The 18938-nt window shown below is 40.9% G+C and overlaps 1 protein-coding gene across 2 annotated transcripts; it reads left to right on the forward strand.

Annotated features, from left to right (window-relative positions):
* The first annotated feature begins 3340 nt into the window (after window positions 1-3340).
* Window positions 3341-17999, forward strand: FAM118A (family with sequence similarity 118 member A). 2 transcript variants are annotated; one of them, XM_054188408.1, is made up of 8 exons: window positions 3341-3489; window positions 6485-6540; window positions 7786-8038; window positions 9322-9543; window positions 10157-10285; window positions 11033-11318; window positions 13910-13942; window positions 15397-17999. In XM_054188408.1, the coding sequence occupies exons 2-8, from the start codon at window positions 6494-6496 to the stop codon at window positions 15495-15497; spliced, it is 1071 nt and encodes a 356-aa protein (XP_054044383.1). In that variant the 5' UTR covers window positions 3341-3489; window positions 6485-6493; the 3' UTR covers window positions 15498-17999. The 2 variants fall into 2 exon arrangements, with proteins under 2 accessions (XP_054044383.1, XP_054044382.1); XM_054188407.1 differs by lacking the exon at window positions 3341-3489 and adding an exon at window positions 3641-3939.
* Window positions 18000-18938: the final 939 nt, after the last annotated feature.

Consider the following 18938-nt stretch of genomic DNA (forward strand, 5'->3'; position numbering starts at 1 on the left):
TTGAAAACATACTTTGAATTTCTGATACTATCTTTCTTCTTCAAAGCATTTCATACACTATTCTGCTTGCAAAGATGACAAACTAGTAAGATCCAGTCAGCTCTGAGGTAGAAAAAAGTAATCATCTATCAGGGAGTAACTAGCAGTTCCATTGTGCGTGTAGAAGGAATTTTATCTCAATCAACAGGGGCAAATTGGCTTCCTGCTACGAAAAATATTAAGACATGAATTAGTTGGTGTCTTAAAGATACTTTTCAGCAAGCTCAATAAACTTTCATTATGAGTTTTACCTGTTTTCTTCCAAACCAGCAGGTTCTGGCATAACATAAACTAAGATTTACTTTACTATAATTTATTAAACAGCAAGACGTCAAAAGTAAATCAACATTACATCTCGGTGCATAAAAACACAGCTGAATAATCGGACACATTGCCTCTTCCAGCCAAAACCAACCAGCTGCATTTCTTATCTTGCTTACCTCACCTCGAGCAACATTTCCAAAGTCTGCAAGAAAGCCCAAAATAAGCAACTGAATTACCATATTGTTTGGTACACTTGGATAAACATACGAATTTACCATAATATAAGAGATAAATCTTAGGTTGAATCAAGTGCTAAGCTTCTGTAGTTATTTTATTTAAAGTGTGTGTTTGACCTCTCAGAGTTTCTCGATTGTAGCAACAGTACTTGCCTGCCTTTGTTGCTTCTTGAAACTCCTTCTTATTTCAAAGCTTACAGATTTCAACACATTTCAGCATCCTCTTCTCACTGTGACTTTTGCTACTGAACTTTATGCCAATGTTTTTGTTAATGGTGTGTGCTTGTCTCTGTCACATACATTTTGAATAATAACAAGGAAATACAATGGAAAATAATACCTCATGTTACCTTTTGTTGTACATTTGGAAAGTATACTAAACCTCCTTTTGAATGTATTTTATATGCTTACTTTTGTACCATATTGGATTGTAAAGTATTGATATTCTTTGTCCTTAGTGAGTTTCCTAACCCCTTGCAAAAGAATCCAGAGTTTATGTAATTTATTATTGTTGTGAGGACCATTGGGGTTTTTAAATAATAGTTATTGTAGTCTAAGGATATAAAAGGAGCAAGACTTACAGGAAAAGATAATAACATTTATCAGATTAATTGATTCAGACTGAAAAATGGAAAAGCTTTCAAGGGCCTTTCTTCACAAATATTTCCTCTCATACTACTTTTCAAATTAATGTGAAACAAAGAAGAATATTAGGTATTGCAAATCTACAGGATGGGTCTGACCTTGAGTCCCAAGCTCAGGAAAATATTTAGCAAGCCTTTGTGACTCATATCTACAGCTGACAAAATATTCTAAGATATTCAGCAAATCATTTAGTAATACATTCCAACGTTATTACAAAGCAGTGTCAAATGGCATTCCAAGCTGGATTTCCCACATAGTGATTGGGGTTTAGGGAGCAGACTATCACCTGCTTCTTTTAAAACACAAGATCTTTGACCTTCAGGGTTACTGAGCCCTAAATATCAGCATGATAAAATACCTTGCTGACTGACTGGCAGGAGCAAGGGGTGAAAGGCAAAGAGCTAGAAGCACTGCAGAGCTTCTCTAACTCAACCAAACTCCAGTTTTCAGGTGAGACTGTAGTTACACTCTTTTTACAGACGACTGAGGGGGGATCTTATCAACGCTTATAAATACTTAAAGGGTGGGTGTCAGGAGGATGGGGCCAGGCTCTTTTCAGTGGTGCCCAGAGACAGGACAAGAGGTAATGAGCACAAACTTGGACATAGGAAGTTCCACCTAAACATGAGGAGGAACTTCTTTACTTTGAGGGTGGCAGAGCACTGGACGCGTTCCTGTGTAACCTGCTCTAGGTGACCCTGCTCTGGCAGGGGGGTTGGACTAGATGACCTCCAGAGGTCCCTTCCAACCCCTACCATTCTGTGATTCTCCCTTCCTCTTCTCTCTGATCCTCCATCTTCCTTATCACAACGAGCGTGATTCTCCAAATGCCTGTTAAGTCTTTCTAGGGACACTGCAATGTAGTAATATAATAAAATGACAAAGTGAGAAGTGATGTCTGGGGAATACTACATGGGCAGTTTACAAGGACACAATGTTCTTATGCAAATTGAAAGTTAGTGAAGTCAGTGCAGTCAGCACAACTACTCTTTGCCAAAAGTAACACCGGATATGGAGTAGAAACAGTGGGTTTATGTTTCATCTGCAAAACTGGCCACCCTTACCAAGAATCTTCCTAAAACTATGCCAGAATATTAATACAACATTGACATTTAGCAAACAAAAGGGAATGTTCAGAGCTGTCATATAGGTGTGCTAATCCTGTGAATTCTGACTGACTAGAGGTGATTGACTATAGAAACAAAGAAAGCCTTTTTAAGACCCATGTTTGGGAAGCTTATGCCAATAAGTACTTCAGGTCTTCAAAAGCCTGTAAAATGGTACCATGAGCGCCACTGGACTCCAGTTTTGAAAACTTCAGTTAAGAAATCTAAATCAGAGAATGACCCATTTTCCACGCAGTCGTGCAACTGGACTGTGGGGGTACAGCTGAGCAGCGAGTACCCTCGGGCACCATCAGCTGACTTTACCACCTGACTCCCTGGTTCTCACGCAGGGCCGCCTCCTCTCCTCAGGTCACCTCATTGGACTCACGGTGGCCTTCCAGAGAGAGCTGGGTGCTGCTGTTAAAGAGCGTGGTGGAACTGAGCCAAGTATTGTGCATCAAATGAGGTAAATACGCCATGGTGAAGGAACTTTGAGTTTTTAGGCTTTGGCTTTAAGAGATTGAAAACAAGAAAGAAAGGGAAAGGAAAGAAAGGGAAAGGAAAGAAAGGGAAAGGAAAGAAAGGGAAAGGAAAGAAAGGGAAAGGAAAGAAAGGGAAAGGAAAGAAAGGGAAAGGAAAGAAAGGGAAAGGAAAGAAAGGGAAAGGAAAGAAAGGGAAAGGAAAGAAAGGGAAAGGAAAGAAAGGGAAAGGAAAGAAAGGGAAAAGAGGGAAGGAGGGAAAGGGGAAAGGAAAGGCGAAGAAGAGAAAGGCAAAGAAAAGAAAGGCGAAGAAAGAAGAAAAGAAAGAAAAGCACGACAGGAAAGAAAGGAAGAAAGCGAGAAGAGAAGAGGAGAAGAAGAAAGAAGAAAGGAAAGAAAGACGAAAAGTACATCAAAGCAAAGCAGCGTGCGGGGGCGGCGGAGCGCTCTGGCTGTTGGCTTTCCCAGGCGAGCGGGGCTGCGGTGCCGTCCCTGCCGGCCCCCCGTGCCACCTGCCGTTAGCTCATCACATCAGCCTTGTGCCTAATTATGCCTCGGTCGACTCGGGCGGTCAAACCCAGCCTCCAGCAGAGCCGCGGGAGGTGACGCCGCGACCTCTCTTCGCTGTGCTCTCGTTGCTGCCGTTTTGCTTTCTCCTCACCCCGATACCGCCCGTCTTTGGTACTTCTACCGCCTGTAAGCTTTCACAGCGCCAACCCCGTGAGTCTTCAACTTCACCGCTTCCTTTTCTCCTGTGGCTGAGAATCGAGTCTTCCCATTTCTCGCAGACTGCTCATTTGTATTTTTGCCTGGAAAGAGTTTCAAGGCGCTTTCAGGGCTGCCCGAGCGCTGCCCATCTCCCCTTTAAGCAAGGCGTAGGAGCCCGCCACCGCCCGGCTGGCCGGGGGTGTGTGTGGGGGGGAGTTGCGGGTCCCTTCCCCTCAGCTGCCGCTCCGCCACCGCCCCGGGCTCTGCCTGAAGCTGCTGCCGCCTTCCGAGCGCCCACCACGGGAACCGCCGGCCCCCGGCCCACCGGGAACCGTTCTCGGGCGGAACCTTTCTCCCGCGGCGGCTGTTTCCCAGCCGGCGGGGACAGCGGGGAGGGGACGGCCCTGCCGGCGAGGGCGGCGGCTGCTGCCCGGGGAGCCGGCGCCGGCAGCGATGCCGGGGGTAAGCGGTTCCTCTTCTCTCGCAGGTCGCCGAGTAACCCCGGTTCCGTTACCGGAGGGAGACGGGGAATGCGGCTCGGCAGAAACCACTGCCCTGCCCAGCCCAGCCCAGCCCGGTTTATTCCAGAGGGAATCGGCGGGCCCGTGGGTTGGGGTAGGGGGAAGAGGCTTCGCTTTGCCCGGTGTTTCCTTTGTGTTGAACGTTTTAGGCTGTTTTCATATATTAAACTGCCAAGAGAAATAGTTTGGTTCAGTCAAGCCGTTGACTTGAAGTTTCATTCGGAGAATAGAGCTCTTATGTCATGGGTAGATCCTGGAATAAAATACTGGAATACCAGGTTGGAAGGGACCTCAGGGATTATCATCCAGACTTTCTTGGCAAAAGCTTGGTCTAGACAAGATGGCCCAGCAGCCTGTCCATCTGAATCTTAAATGTGTTGGGGAATTCAGCTCTTCCCTGGGGAGATTATTCCAATGGCTGATTGTTCTAATTGTGAAAAATTTTCCTCTTGTGTCCAATTGGAATCTCCCCAGGAGTAACTTGTACCCATTACCTGTCGCCTATTCCATGTGACTCCTTGTAAAAAGGGAGTCTCCATCTTCTTTGTAGCCACCCTCTAAGTACTGGAGTGTGGTGATAAGGTCTCACCGAAGCCGCCTTTTCTCAAGGCTGAACAAACCCAATGCTTTTAGCTCTTTCTTTCTTGAACAGGAAGAAAATATGAAATTAGATTTTCTTCTGATGAAACCTCCTTGTGTTTGGAGTAAAGACCCAGCTCCCATTCAGCGTTTTCAGGCATATCTGGATAATAGGGGGGTTCAGTTTCCAAGCTGCCATCAGGAAAGGATGTTGAAAAGCAACTGCGTGTGCCTTTGGTTATTCCAACATGTCTTTTTAAAAGTAAAACAGTGTTGAATGCAGGTGACCAGGTCCTCTGTTTTTCTAGGTATGCTCATTGAAAAAGTGTTTGTTACGTCTAATAAGAGAATATTCAAGACTAGTCACAATTACTCAGTACTGAAAGGCGCGCAGAAATTTGAACTTTCTCATTTGCGCTCATTTAGTTGTTATGGGTTGCTGATAATTGCTGCCACAATTGCACAGCTTCTACTTCCAGGAAGCAAATTTAAGGGATAAAAGGAAACAATGAGGTCTAAAATGTTGGTAGTGACAGCATCCTGTGGTGAGATGCTTATTTTTATTAATTTTGGTAAGTTACTAATGTAATTATTAAAGCTTTCTTGGGGATTCTTTCCCAAATGCTTCACTGGGTGGGGTTGTAAAATAATACAGTCTTTTTCAGAATAAATAAGTTGGACTTCCATCACGTGTTGTTTTTGCATTGTGAACTCAACTTTTCCGGATATACAGGATCTTGTTCTCTAGATTTTCGAGTTTTTTGCTCTAGATAGGTTATTGTTCTGAATTTTGAACGTGCTAACATTCGTCAAATGATAGTGTAGCATCTTTGTAGGATACTGTCAGTGAAGGAAGGGAGCGTGGAGAAAATAAATATTACAACAAGAAAAGATTTTTCTACTTGAAAAGATGTCCTGGGTGCGTTTGCAGAAGAGATCTGTGTGTTTTCCTCAGAAATGCTGATGTCCCTCCATCAGAGGGTAGGGGTTTTTTGGTTTTGTTCTTTTCATTGGGTTTTTCTGGGCTTTGTTTCTTTTTTTTTTTTTTTTTTTTTTTCAGTTAAATGATCTCCAAACTTAGGCCTTTTGTTTCCAAAATAGCTTCCAGCATGTGAACCTGAGAGCTGGCAAGTAGCCTTATGAGCCATAGGGTCTGGCAGGATGCTTATTTGAGGGATTAAGGTCTGCGGTCTGCAGTCTTCACAACCGCAAACTGAGATGTGTTTCAAAGCCAGACAAAAAATACATCCTTACAAAAGCAAAACCAAGAATTAATGTAATGAAACTTGGGGATTTCTAAGTGACGATATTGTAGCCAAGTTCTTTTGCCAAGGTGCAGCCCTTTTATGCTTTAGACATAAGACAATACAGATGATGCAGAGATAAGTTTGTTTTTTTAAAATACTTGCTGAGAAAACCAAAATCTTTTATGTTATATGGTCTGGTAGAGTAGCCAGGTGGCTAGCAGAGGGCCTCCCATGATCATTATGTGTTGCAGAAGTCTGGTTTCCACAAACTTGATTGAATCAACTGATTTTTATGAAAAAAATAACTTCAAGAAATGCATTCCTTTACTTGAAATGAATTAATGTTTTAGTGGGTATGATAAATTTTATCTTGAATTTGACACAAGTGTTTTTCAGCTGCTTGAATAGCCATATCTCCGTTAGCTTCAAAACATCAATCGACTGAGCTTAAACGGAGCTGTGGTAGGCTTACACGCTCATACTTTGTCAGCCTTGTTTATGTCAGTGCGTTGCTGAACTGGGGTGTGACATACAGTGTCTTGATTTTAAAGTACTTGGTAAGAATGAATAGAAAATGCTAATAGTGATACATCTGGTTTTAATTTTGGCCTTTTTTAAGGCAGAAGCATTAAGAATTATTTTACTTTTCATTTTACTTAGGGCTCAGAGATGGATTCATCAGAACGATCAACAATTAGAAGTGAACAGAAATCCAGGTAATTTGTGTTGCAAAGGTTATACAAAACTCTTTCCGTGAAAATCTGAAAACACAGCGGAAATCCATAACTGAAAATTGGATATGAGAACAACATCATGCTTGAAAACTTGAAATGATCCCAGAAACTAGTTTCTCCACTGACTGAGTGCTTCATACTCAGTTAAGCCGTTCGTGAGGAAAAATAATATACTTGCTGAGAGGAAACAATTTGTGCTGAATGTAGCAGGAAGGCATGGGGATTATCAGCAACATATTCTTTGTAGGCTTTAGCTAGCAACCTTATCTACACGTTTATTAATTGTTTTGTCTGTGGCTGTTTCAAGTTAAACGTTATAGTTTTAGCTAGGTAGTTTCAGAAGATTGTGAAATAAGAGGTGTTTAAACATCCGTATTACCAGGTTACCAGGAATTAAAAATCAGTAAAGGTAGGTTTGAAAGTCAAGGGAATTCTAAGGTTCTGTATTACTGAAATCCTTGTTTGCATACAGTGATTTAGCTGTGTGCTTTAAATGTGTTTTCACTTTTTTTGCAAAGTAATCACAAAAGCCAGACTTTCTCTACAGTTTCTTGTGCTGGCTCGCGCAGTGAATACTGACATAGAACCAAATACGCCTTTGAGAGTAATCTGTGGTTAGTAACATCTGAATAGTGAACTAGATGAACTCTTGATCTGAACAAGCATGACTGTTCTTTTGTTCATCTATCCTAAAGTAAGAATAAATGAGAATAAAAGATACTACTTTTTACCAGAAAAACAAAAATTTGTTTCTTTGAAATATTGTCACTTGTCCCTTTGAAATAGTTCTACTTACTTTCTGTCAGACATGTAGTAAGTAGATCATTGGACAGTCCTTTGACTGCTTTTTTTTCAAAAATTCATTTGAAATGGTGTTTGGCTAGCCCAATGGAGTGAAAATTGGTAATTGTCAATTTGGATCTCAGAGGCATTAGGCCTTAGTGATTTGAAGTTGTTGCCATTTTTTGGCTTAAATTATTTATGTATGAATTATACTTGTCTAAAATGACAAAAAGACTTAAAGTACGTTTTCGGTTTGGGGAAGGCTGTGAACTGCTGCTATTCCCTTCTTCTGCATAGAAATGGAGAACTCGGTTCTTTTTGGTTGGTTGGTATTTTCCACAAGCATTAATAGTTCGTATGGACTTCGTGAGTCACCCATGAGATCTTCAGACAAGTTAGAAAATGCACTGTAAAAACCGAAGATTTTTGTTTTCTGTTTTAAAGAAAATTCTTAAAAAGTCTAGTAAGAAAGCAGCCACAGGACCTGCTTCTTGTAATTGGAACCGGGGTAAGTGCTGCAGTAGCACCAGGAATCCCAGCGCTGTGCTCCTGGAGAAGCTGCATTGAGGCTGTAATTGAAGCAGCTGAACAGCTGGAGGTGCTTCATCCGGGAGATGTTGCTGAATTTCGCAAAAAAGTAATCAAAGATAGAGACCTGCTGGTGGTTGCACATGATCTCATCAGGAAAATGTCACCAGTGAGTATGTTTATAACTTACATTGATTTCTAAAGTTATTATATACTTTTGTTATAAACAAAAATTCTTTTCACCTTTCTAAAACTTGATTTTTTTCTGGTAAAAATTCAAATTTTGGTGGTAATCATACAGTAGACTGTACATTTTGGAGCGGCTAAAAAATCCTTGGTTTTTAGCGTAAGTAAGCATTTGTTGTAATTAATGCAAGCCAGAGTCCTGACTATTAAATATTTGCCATAATGTTTCTTGGAACTGAAAGAGGAGTTTATAGCTCTGCTGTCTAAAACTAGAGATACCTTGAAAATACAGGTAGACCTTGACCCTGCTGATAGCCTCGGATCACCCAGACTTCGTCACCCCTGCAGCTCAGGCTTCACTGAAGACAGTCCGTACGTTTCTCAGCCGTTCATCTTAGGTTCCAGAGATTTTCAGATTGTGCTAATAGGTTTGCCAAGTCTTCTAGTTGAAATAATTAGGGCAACATACGTACCGTTGAGTTGTAGGATGCATTGAGTGTTTCGCAACATGCGGTGAGCTTCTCTACAGGCAAAGTGTAATAACAACCTCTCTCTTTTAAGAGGAGTCTGCGTGTATGGTTAGGCTTTGTAGCAGATTTAATGATTAATACATTTTTCTCAACAGGGAAGAAAAAAAACCGCAACACCACCAGAAAACCCCACCACCTCTCCTAAACCCCACCCTTATTCCAGACTCTGAATCCAGGGAATGATAATTTTAGTACGCTAACTGATTTTCAAAGCAGGAAAAGCATACTGAGAAAGGTGAAGTTTCCACGTAGTTAGGCCAGTAACCATATTGGGCTTATAAACAGACATTTGTTCTGTGTGTGATACAATTTATTGAATAGGAAGCCTGTATATTTTATAGAATCGTTACGTGTTCCTGTCAGTCTCAGTAGATACTCTGGGCAAAGGCAGCCTGCGCTTTTAGGAAAGCGTTCCTTCCTGTTCGTTTAGAAGTGACGAGTGAGGATTTAACTGTAGCAAAATAGTTTTGTTTTATTGTACCTGTATTACAAGCTTCCTTGAGAAAACCAGGCTAGTATTTTGAGCTACATGAAGTGGAGGCAGGAGCGCCTGAATAATTTGGGATCGGTTTTGATGGTTTTGTACATTCAGAGCTTTATGCTTTGTATACTATGTAAGCCCTCTCTTAAAGAAATGCTGCGGCATTGAGTAGACAAATGATACGGGTTTTCTGTTGGAGGCAGTTATAATGGTGCACATCGTTCTTACGAAATGTTCATCTTTTTCTTTCTTCAGCGTACTGGGGACACGAAGCCCAACTTCTTCCAGGATTGCTTAATGGAGGTGTTTGATAATTTAGAACAGCACATTCAGAATCCTGTTGTTCTGCAGTCAATCCTGAGGCTCATGGAGAGAGGCACGATGGTTCTGACTACAAACTATGATAATTTACTTGAAATATTTGGTCAGCAACAGGGTAAACCTATGGAATCTTTAGACTTGAAAGATAAGGATAAGGTATGACAAGAGCAGTAAAATTTTTAGAGTTGTTAGAGAAGGCAGCTCATAAGCTTCATTGAAAGATGTTTTCCTGTTTAAAGAGTGTCAAGGCTAAAGCTTCTTAATTGGTAAAGCATGTCTATAAGCTAACAGCAGATGCACAGACATTTATTTTACTTGTCTCTTTATTCTGAATAATCTGCTAACAGTTACCGAACAGAATTTCAGTGACGTATTTATTAACCACTTCCCCCCTACTCTCTGGAAAAAACCCACAAACTTATTTGACTTTTGTGAAGTAATTGTTAGAATCACAAATGTGATTTCACCTAGCTGGTTGTTAATTTGCTGGTCACCGTCTTTCCTGTCAGCGTTGCTGGAACTTGCTACCTTGTTTAGACCAAAAAACCAGAGGTATCTTCAGTATCAGCAATCACCTCTGTATTATAATTTAAAGTAAGCTGTGTAATTAGTAATTAAAATTATCTCTTGCTGCAGAAAAGTGCAAAAGAAGTTATTTCTACTGTAAGTGGTTTTATAAATTAGGACAGCTGTATATTTTTGCAGAATTTCTGTTATTGTAGTATATTATAGTATAACAAAAGAATGTAACTTGCATGATTTGCTTTAGGTTCTTCAGTGGGCAAGAGGCCATATAAAATATGGAGTTCTTCATATTCACGGCTTATATACGGATCCCTGTGGAATGGTGCTAGATCCCTCGGGATATAAAGATGTTACTCAAGATCCTGAAGTCATGGTTTGTGTGATCTTTAAAATTTTTACTATGTTTTGCCAAACTATTTTATTGTAATCACTGTATACACATTACCTGGGGCCGGGGTTTTGTCAGATCATATAGATGAAATACTTGGGGCCCAGAAAAATGGCAGCATTATTCAGAAAGCCAGCTATGTCGCTAGGGCAGGGTGTGCTCTTGCATATTGCTTCTTCGTAAATCACAATCAAAACCCTCTGCTGTGTCTCATGGTTTTAGAGATCTTTGTATTTATTTCATGAAAGAACATTAGCCTCAAAATACCAGACACAAGAACGAGGATTCATCACCGTCTGATTGCTTGGATTCATCTTTTAGGGGCTTAAGCTGTTACTAGCTCTGGATCCTGGACTTAATGTCATATCTTAGGTATTTTAAGAAGTCAAATATTTAGTCAAGAATATTAACTTTCCCTATTTACAGATTGACCTAACGGGAGTCTAATATTCTGTCACCATAATCTTTCAATTTAAAGTTTCCTTACTGGAAGTATTTACACGTGTACTTCATTTTGTATGGTAACTTTGATTTTTGAATACAAAATTTTTTGTAGAAACAGTGCTTCTGAAATGTCAGTTTGTGCTGATCCTAAAACATATACTTAATTCAGTTCAATAGTGGCGTCTGCTCTGCTTCTCCTTTTAAGTCTGACGTATTTTGAAAGTCCTTACCTTGGTCTTTTGACTACTGAAGTAAACGTAGCTCTTTTGTGTTTCTGTTTCTTAACAGGAAGTTCTCCAAAATTTGTATCGAACCAAGTCTTTTTTGTTTTTGGGCTGTGGAGAGACTCTGCGAGATCAGATATTCCAAGCTCTTTTTCTTTATACTCTAAAGAATAAAGTGGATTTAGAACATTATATGTTGGTGCTTAAAGAAAACGAAGACCACTTTTTTAAGCTCCAGGCAGATATGCTGCTTCACGGAATAAAAGTCGTATCCTACGGGGACTGCTTTAAACAATTCCCAGAGTATGTAGAAGATCTGACTGCTCAAATCTGCAAGCAGAGAAGTCCAGGTAATGTATCCTCTTTTAATGTTAATGTAACGTTAATTCTCAATTTGTCTTTTTGTTAGCATTTGTTTAAGAGATTTACTTTGTGTATCTTTTGGCGTGAACTACTCCAGTATATTGAGTATTGCATTATATGAAATATGACACGTCAGCAAAAGAGACTAAAAGAACTGAAGGAACTACTTGGTGGGATAAGCTGCTTGAGCCACAGTATGTGATTAAGCATATCATGGGAAATTAAATCAGTACACCCAATAGCGCTTGGCTTAACACATTTAGGGCTAACGGGGAGAAAACCTGAGTGTGAGGATACTGTTTTGTGACAATAAAATAGAAGAGGTTGTGGAATAATACCCCATTTGTGACAGTGAATGGCATTCTGTAGAGGCATTTAATGCTAAAATGGAAAACAACTCAGTACCTTTGCTGACGGTTAACAGTTCTGCATCAACAGGGAGCTAAATTTTTGCTAACTAGGGCCATTCATCTACTTTCCCTCCCCGCTCTCTTCCAGCCTGTTGTCTCTCAACTCATAAAATTCCTTAGCTGTAACAATGAAGAGCCTTTAATACAAAACCAGGGAAAAACAACTGTATGTTGAAGGAAAGAAATTTCTTTCGTGTTTTCCAAACAAGGACAGTTCTAGTATGGCTTATCCAGAGAACTGAAACTAGAGTAAGTGACCTTGGGAAGAATACTGTTTCACAGCTCTTTTATTTACAAACTCTCTTTTAAAAGATAGCAGGAATTTGTTAAAAGGGTTGTATGAAAGAAATGAGAAAGGCAGGCCCTGATCCTGATAGGGGACTTCAGCCACCCGGACAATCTGCTGGAAAAGCAGCATAGCAAACTGCAAGCAGTCCAGGAAACTGCTGGAGTGCATTGAGGACAACTTCCTAGTACAGGTGATGGAGAGCTTGGCCAGAGAAGACGCACTGCTGGATCTGTTGCTCACTATCAGAGAGGTCAAGATTGGAGGTAGCCTGGGCTGCAGCAATCGGGCCCTGGTAGAATTTTCAATCTACGGATGAGGTTGCTGAGCCACTATCCATCATATTTGAAAAGTCGTGGCAGACTGGGGAAGTTCCCAGTGACTGGAGAAGCAGAAACGTAACCCCCATTTTTAAAAAGGGAAAAAATGAAGACTTGGGGAGCTACAGGCTGGTCAGTCTCACCTCTGTGCCCAGCAAGATCATGGCGCAGATCCCCCTGGAAACTATGCTGAGCCATGTGGAAAACAGAGGTGATGGGTGACAGCCAACATGATTTCATGAACGGCAAATTGTGTGTGACAAATTTGGTGGCCTTCTGCAATGGGGTTACAGCATTGGTGGGTAAGGGAAGGGCGACTGATGTCATCTACCTGGACTTGTGCAAAGCATTTGATACTGTGCCACACAATGTCCTTGTCTCTAAAATGGAGAGACGTGGATTTGACGGGTGGACCACTTGGTGGGTAGGGAACTGGCTGGATGGTCGCACTCAAAGAGTTGCAGTCAACAGCTCGATGTCCAGCTGGAGACCAGTAAGCAGTGTCCCTCAGGGGTCTGTATTGGGACCAGTATTATTTAACGTCTTTGATGAGGACATGGACAGTGGGCTCAAGTGCACCCTCAGCAAATTTGTGGATGACACCAAGCTGAGTGGTGCAGTTGATACTCTAGAGGGAAGGGATGCCATCCAGAGGGACCTTGATGGGCTTGAGAGGTGGGCCTGTGTGAACCTCATGAAGTTCAACCAGGCCAAGTGCAAGATCCTGCACCTGGGTCGGGGCAATCCCAAACATGGATGCATGGGCAGAGAATAGATTGAGAGCAGCCCTGCGGAGGACTTGGGTGTACTGGTGGGTGAAAACCTGAACATGAGCCAGCAATGTGCACTAGCAGCCCAGAAAGCCAGTGTATACTGGGCTGGATCAAAAGAATTGTGGCCAGCAGGTTGAGTGGGGCGATTCTCCCCCTCTACTCTGCTCTCATGAGACCCCACCTGGAGTACTGCGTCCAGCTCTGGAGTCCTTGGCACAGGAAAGATGTGGACCTAGTGGAGCAGGTCCAGAGGAGGGCCATGAAGGTGATCAGAGGGCTGGAGCACCTCTGCTATGAAGACAGACTGAGAGAGTTGGGGTTGTTCAGCCTGGAGAAGAGAAGGCTCTGGGAGACCTTACAGCGGCCTTCTAGTACCTGAAGGGGGCCTACAGGAGAGATGGGGAGGGACTCTTTATCACGAAGTGGAGCGACAGGGTGAGGGGTGATGGTTTTAAACTGAAAGAGGGGAGATTTTGATTAGATATCAGGAAGAAATTCTTTACTGTGAGGGTGGTGAGACACTGGAACAGGTTGCCCAGGGAAGTTGTGGATGCCCCATCCCTGGAAGTGTTCAAGGCCAGGCTGGATGGGGCTTTGAGCAGCCTGGTCTAGTGGGAGGTGTCCCTGCCCATGGCAGGGGGGTTGGAACTGGATGATCTTCAAGGTCCCTTCCAACCCGAACCATTCTGTGATTCTAGATACAACCTTGCTGTTTTGGGATGTTGCATAAAAGTATAAAAACTTTTCGGTTGCTAACTTGTGCTGTTGCTGTCTCTTATGCTTCTCTAGATGCTGATCGAGTGGACAGCACAACACCGTTGGGTACGTGATGTTCTTATTTTCCAAGAAAGTTCCATCATCTGTCAGAGGGATAAAAATGAGTCTCTTATTTACAAAGTAATTAAATTACTATTGTGCAGCACTCTCATTTAGATCTGAGTCTGCTTAACAGATTCTCTTTTTACCCTCTTATTTTCTTTCCACGTATTAGCAGATAACTGCTGGCTTTCAGCTGTCAATAAAATGACAGAATGGAAAAGCTCCAGAAAATGTGTATTAAAAATTATTATGTTGATCAGAGTATTCTAAGATAGTATTAACATCCATGAGGTTTTGGCTTAAATTTCCAAACATATGTTTGGCTATTTTGAATGCCTTTATTAAGAAGGTATAGAAGACTGAATCTGAAGCTGATGCGTGTAGTACTGAAGGGGAATTTTTGGCTGAGTGTTGTTCAGGTATCTTTGTGACACTTCTGTGAATAAGCAGAGCAATAATACATTCCAATTTATGGTATAAAATAGCAAACCTTCCCTTTGAAACAACACTTCAGTTTAAAAAGATTACACATCTAAAATATTTGTGCTACTGCTGCAAATGATATCAAAATTGTATAAAAGTATCACTTCATTATTGCTTATAAGGGTCTTTGGCATTGCAGGAGATTTAAAACCCCCACTTTTTCACAACTGAAAGGTACACAAGGTCCAAGATACTTCTTGGCAGGTGTAAAGGCAGAGATTACTTTTGTAATTCCAACTAGGTTTTAAACTGATCTGTCTTTCAGGTGAGTTCATAAATCCCTTTTTCAGTAAAGTACAATCAGGCATCAGTGGAGAAGAAACTAAAAACACGAGCACAAGTTATTCCAGTTCCACTTAACGTAAAGTTCCTTTACTAACTTATTAGCACCTTCCTTGCAAGTAATTTTAGCACCCATTTACTTGTATTTCGGAATACATAGCAAGTAAAGAAAAAAAAAAAGAGAATTGTTCCTTAGCACAGATTTGTATAACACCATCTAGATATTAAGTGATGGATGTCCAGATTTTGAAGGCATTTCCCTTCTATTCATTTTTACTGTGCAGCTGTGCTGTTTATACTTTCAAGAGTAGCTCACACCAAGATTTTTTTTCCTCTGAATAAGGAATCCAGACTTTTAAAAAAGCTTCTCACCTGTGAAGTCCACAGGCGTTATCACATAAAATCAAGAATTATTTTCTTCAAAAGGCAGCTGTATAATTAGCTGCTTCCTGTTTTACATGTCAGTACCAGAGCTCAGCGTTGGGAAACAGCTCAAGATCACTGAACTGGCGCAGACTTTCAGTAACGTTAGTGTTACAATTCAGAATCCAAACACAAGATCCTCAGTGGACCAGTACTGCGTTTATTTTAATATTTGGTGCTTGTAATAAAAAGTATAGAAAGCACATGTATGTAGCAACATTGAAATATTTCTTTTTTTTTTTTTTTTCTCCACTCCTCTTCCTCTGCAGGAACTTCATGTGTGGACTGTGCTAAAAGGAAGTTAGGAGAAAATGGCACTGACTCCCCTAAGAGAACCAAGCAGTCAGACAATGGTATACCCACTATTTAATGAAAAAAACCCAAAACCAATGACAAAAAAAACCAACCCAGAAGCTTCTTAACAGTAGGTGGAAGGTTTTGAGCTGAGCATTTCCAAGGTTTTAAGTGGAAGAAAAATTGTGCACCTTAGCCTTTTCTCTTCTAGAGCTGTAAATGTGTAACGTATGTAAAGCTTGAGAGTTGTACTAGTCACCTCCAAGCACTTCCACCCTACTGAAACTGTATCTGCAGGGTCATTTAGAAGCAGGCGCAACTTTTCTCTGCCTCTGCATCGAGCCACTTGGACCAAGCTCCTTACCAAGGTGAAGCCACAACAGAGGTAATGTTTGAATCTGTCAAAAATGACTCTTGGCAGACCTACGACTGTCTGGTAGTTGCCTTCGAAAGCAAGGGGTTTCTATTATTTTCTTATCAGCTGAACTGCGGTTGGGCTGCTGGAGGTTGAACTCTTCAGGGGTCTGTCAGCACAAGGCTGCTTGCAAGCTGTTAGGAACAGGAATTGTTGTTGCACGTTTATATAACCCGCATAGGATAACCTGCCTATTTTACACTTTTAGCATGAGGATTTGTTTTCATTTGTCAGCCTGTTAAGGCATGAGATCACGTGGGGAGAAAAGGATGTAACACTAATGTATCAGCAAGGATATACCATATGTACGTGGGGGCTTAGTGACTTCTTTGTAGCTTATTTCTATGGAAATGTTTTAAATATTGTTGTTTAAATCAGAGTATGCTGCCAGTTATCTCAGAAAGCAGACAATGGATACTCTTAGTGCAGCAGAATGAAAACCAGTTAGTATCTAATTATGTATCTGCAGACAATTTCTAGTGTCCGACTTCATTTGAACTACTCAAATGATTGAGCTTAAGCACTGCATTAACTGTTTTTTTTTTTCTGAGGTGCTGTTACTTCACCTACCACTGAATTGTCTCAGCACTAAAATGACGTAATTCCCGGTCCAGTCGATAACACTGGTAATCCGCAGTTTTCCTGTCAGCTGCCTCTCACTTCAGTGGCTGCAGGAGAGCACCTTCAGGACCATTCTTTGTTCTGATACTGGCACATTTGTATCTGGCAGATCCTGGAGGGTTGCTTCAGTCAGGTTTCTCTGCTTATGCTTTGATTTGTTAGGCCTTCTGAGGTCACGTCATGCTATAATGAGGTTTTACAGGGAGTGGAAGTGATGGGTCCATCAGCTGACCTTTCTGTCTGAGTTGTGGTACCTCAGCTCTTTACTCCCACGTCACAAAATCTTTCCTGACTAACAGCTGCTGAGATGGGTTGAGTTTTTGTGGTGTGGAAGTCTTTTGTCCCAGTTCTGAAGTAGGTAAAGATCTGGAGACTTTGCCTAGAAAAGCAATCTTAAACAATGCATGCGCACTAGCTCTTGTTTCTTCTCCCCTAGAAGGAAACACCCAGTCATCTTTAATGATTGACAGTCTGGAAACCATACTTGGGCTTTAGTAACTGATATAACTGCTAAGGACCTCAAATATCAGCTCTCAAGGTTTCAGCTGTGTGTTTTAAAAGATAAAAAAATCAAAACCAAACCCAGCCTGAACACAGACCATACCTACCCTCTCCCTTTCAGAGACCATATTTATGCATACGTCACTCTTGAAAATTAAGTCTTTTAACATCATGTATAGCATTATCTCTAAGACTCTAACCCCTAAAATTTGCTTCTTTAGTCAGCATGAATGGGCTGTTTTGAAAAGTGATCAGTCATGCTATTTTGGATGCTAATGAATCAGCTTAGAACACTTAAATTGTTGCCTCGAGCTGCAGCAAAATTAATCAGCTATTTCATCACCCTGATTACTGCAATTATTTAAGCCAACTCTAAAAGCATGTAACTCCTTATCTTGTGCCTGAAGTCAGACCTACATTAGGAAATTGCATCCCCTCCCTTTGGTAAGGGTCAACCGAGCATTGGCGATTCTTTCGTTTTGTAGACAGACACTGCTGAACTGCAACTTCAGCCTCCCCTGACTCAAATGCCATTTATTTCTATCCTGAAAAGCAGACGAGTTAAGTAAGGGATTATTTTAATTTCTAATGTACACAATAAGAAGGTAGAAATGCCTGGCTTTGGTTTTGCATCTGTCCCCACCCCGAAATCAAAGAATATATTTTAGCCATCTTAGGGATGGGACCGTCTTGCAGCTTCCTCAGGGTTTAAAGTACCGTCAAAAAGGACAGAACCTGAAACTTGTCTGTTCTATTTATCTGTTAAGTGAAGAAGTAACTCGTTTAAGGCCCTGTTCAAATTATTACCCGAGTACCGTGAAAGAATTAACCACACAAACTGACATGTTAAATGATGTTTGCAGATTCTACTGTAGATGGCTTTTTCTACTTAATTCATTTTTTTAAAACGGGAGTAAGATATTTACTGAAAACAAACTTGTTGACCATTTATTATCCTGTTTTGCTCAAGCTGTGTAATTAAGTTGATGGGACATCTCTGATGATGGCATGCACTCTTTTAATAAAATATTTAAAACCAAATAGACCATTCTTCTATAGTAGCTAAAATATGTAGCTTTTACCATTCTTCAGACTGTTCGATTCTTTACTGTATTTTTTTATTTCAACCAACTGTTCCTAGCAAGTGGTTGAAAAAACCAAAACAAACCAAAACAAGACCTCTGTATTTGCAATACACAGGCTGCTCTTCTGTTTATCCTTCACACTCTCTAAGTATTTCCACATCTGCCAATGGATTATGAATTAATAGACTGATGCTAATTCATGACTTACAACCAGAGTAAATAATTTTATTAAATAAAGCGGGGCAGCAACATGTTTGATAAACATCTGTCTTACAGTATAAGCGGATACAATTATGTTGTTGAAGTGTTTGTACGTCATGCCTTCTTATACAGTAACCCAACATGTCCAGGCATCATCAGTTGTGTGCAACAAGCACAGTATTAGCAACACAAGGTAGATGTGGATGAAAGGAAAGAAAATCTAAACATTATGAACAACCATAAACCAAATAAAGCTCTTCAGTATACGCCAAGGTGAAACGTAAGCCAGGTGAAGCGATTCAAGCCCTCCCAGTCTTCTGTAACCAACTCTGTTAACTTTGCTGCTTAGATGAAGCACGGCCATTAAAGTAAATGACTTTCCTGAGACAGCTACGTAACAATCTCAACTGCAAACAAAGACACTGTTTTCTACGGCTGCTACCTGTTGTGTTCTTACCACCTTTCTGTGGGGTAAAATACCTCAAAGGTGAATTTTTTTCCAGGTTACATCACACCTATAGAGATAGACCATGAGCTTTTGTAAATTTAACTAATATTTTCATAAGGTTGCAGTGTTAAGATGGAAGTCTTACTGGGTGTCACAAGAGTTACATAAGATAATGGGCAGACTCTAATCTCTTGTTTTAAAACCCAGGAAATAATCTCATCTGAAGGCAAACAGATGCAGCTGCAA

The sequence above is a fragment of the Rissa tridactyla genome, chromosome 1, assembly GCF_028500815.1.
Source record: "Rissa tridactyla isolate bRisTri1 chromosome 1, bRisTri1.patW.cur.20221130, whole genome shotgun sequence".
NCBI classification, from domain to species: Eukaryota; Metazoa; Chordata; class Aves; order Charadriiformes; family Laridae; genus Rissa; species Rissa tridactyla.

Excerpts from the sequence above, each read along its gene's own strand:
- FAM118A (XM_054188407.1), top strand. Across the intron at positions 6,541-7,785 it reads AGAAGTGAACAGAAATCCAG|AAAATTCTTAAAAAGTCTAG; the intron begins GTAATTTGTGTT and ends TCTGTTTTAAAG. Across the intron at positions 10,286-11,032 it reads CTCAAGATCCTGAAGTCATG|GAAGTTCTCCAAAATTTGTA; the intron begins GTTTGTGTGATC and ends GTTTCTTAACAG.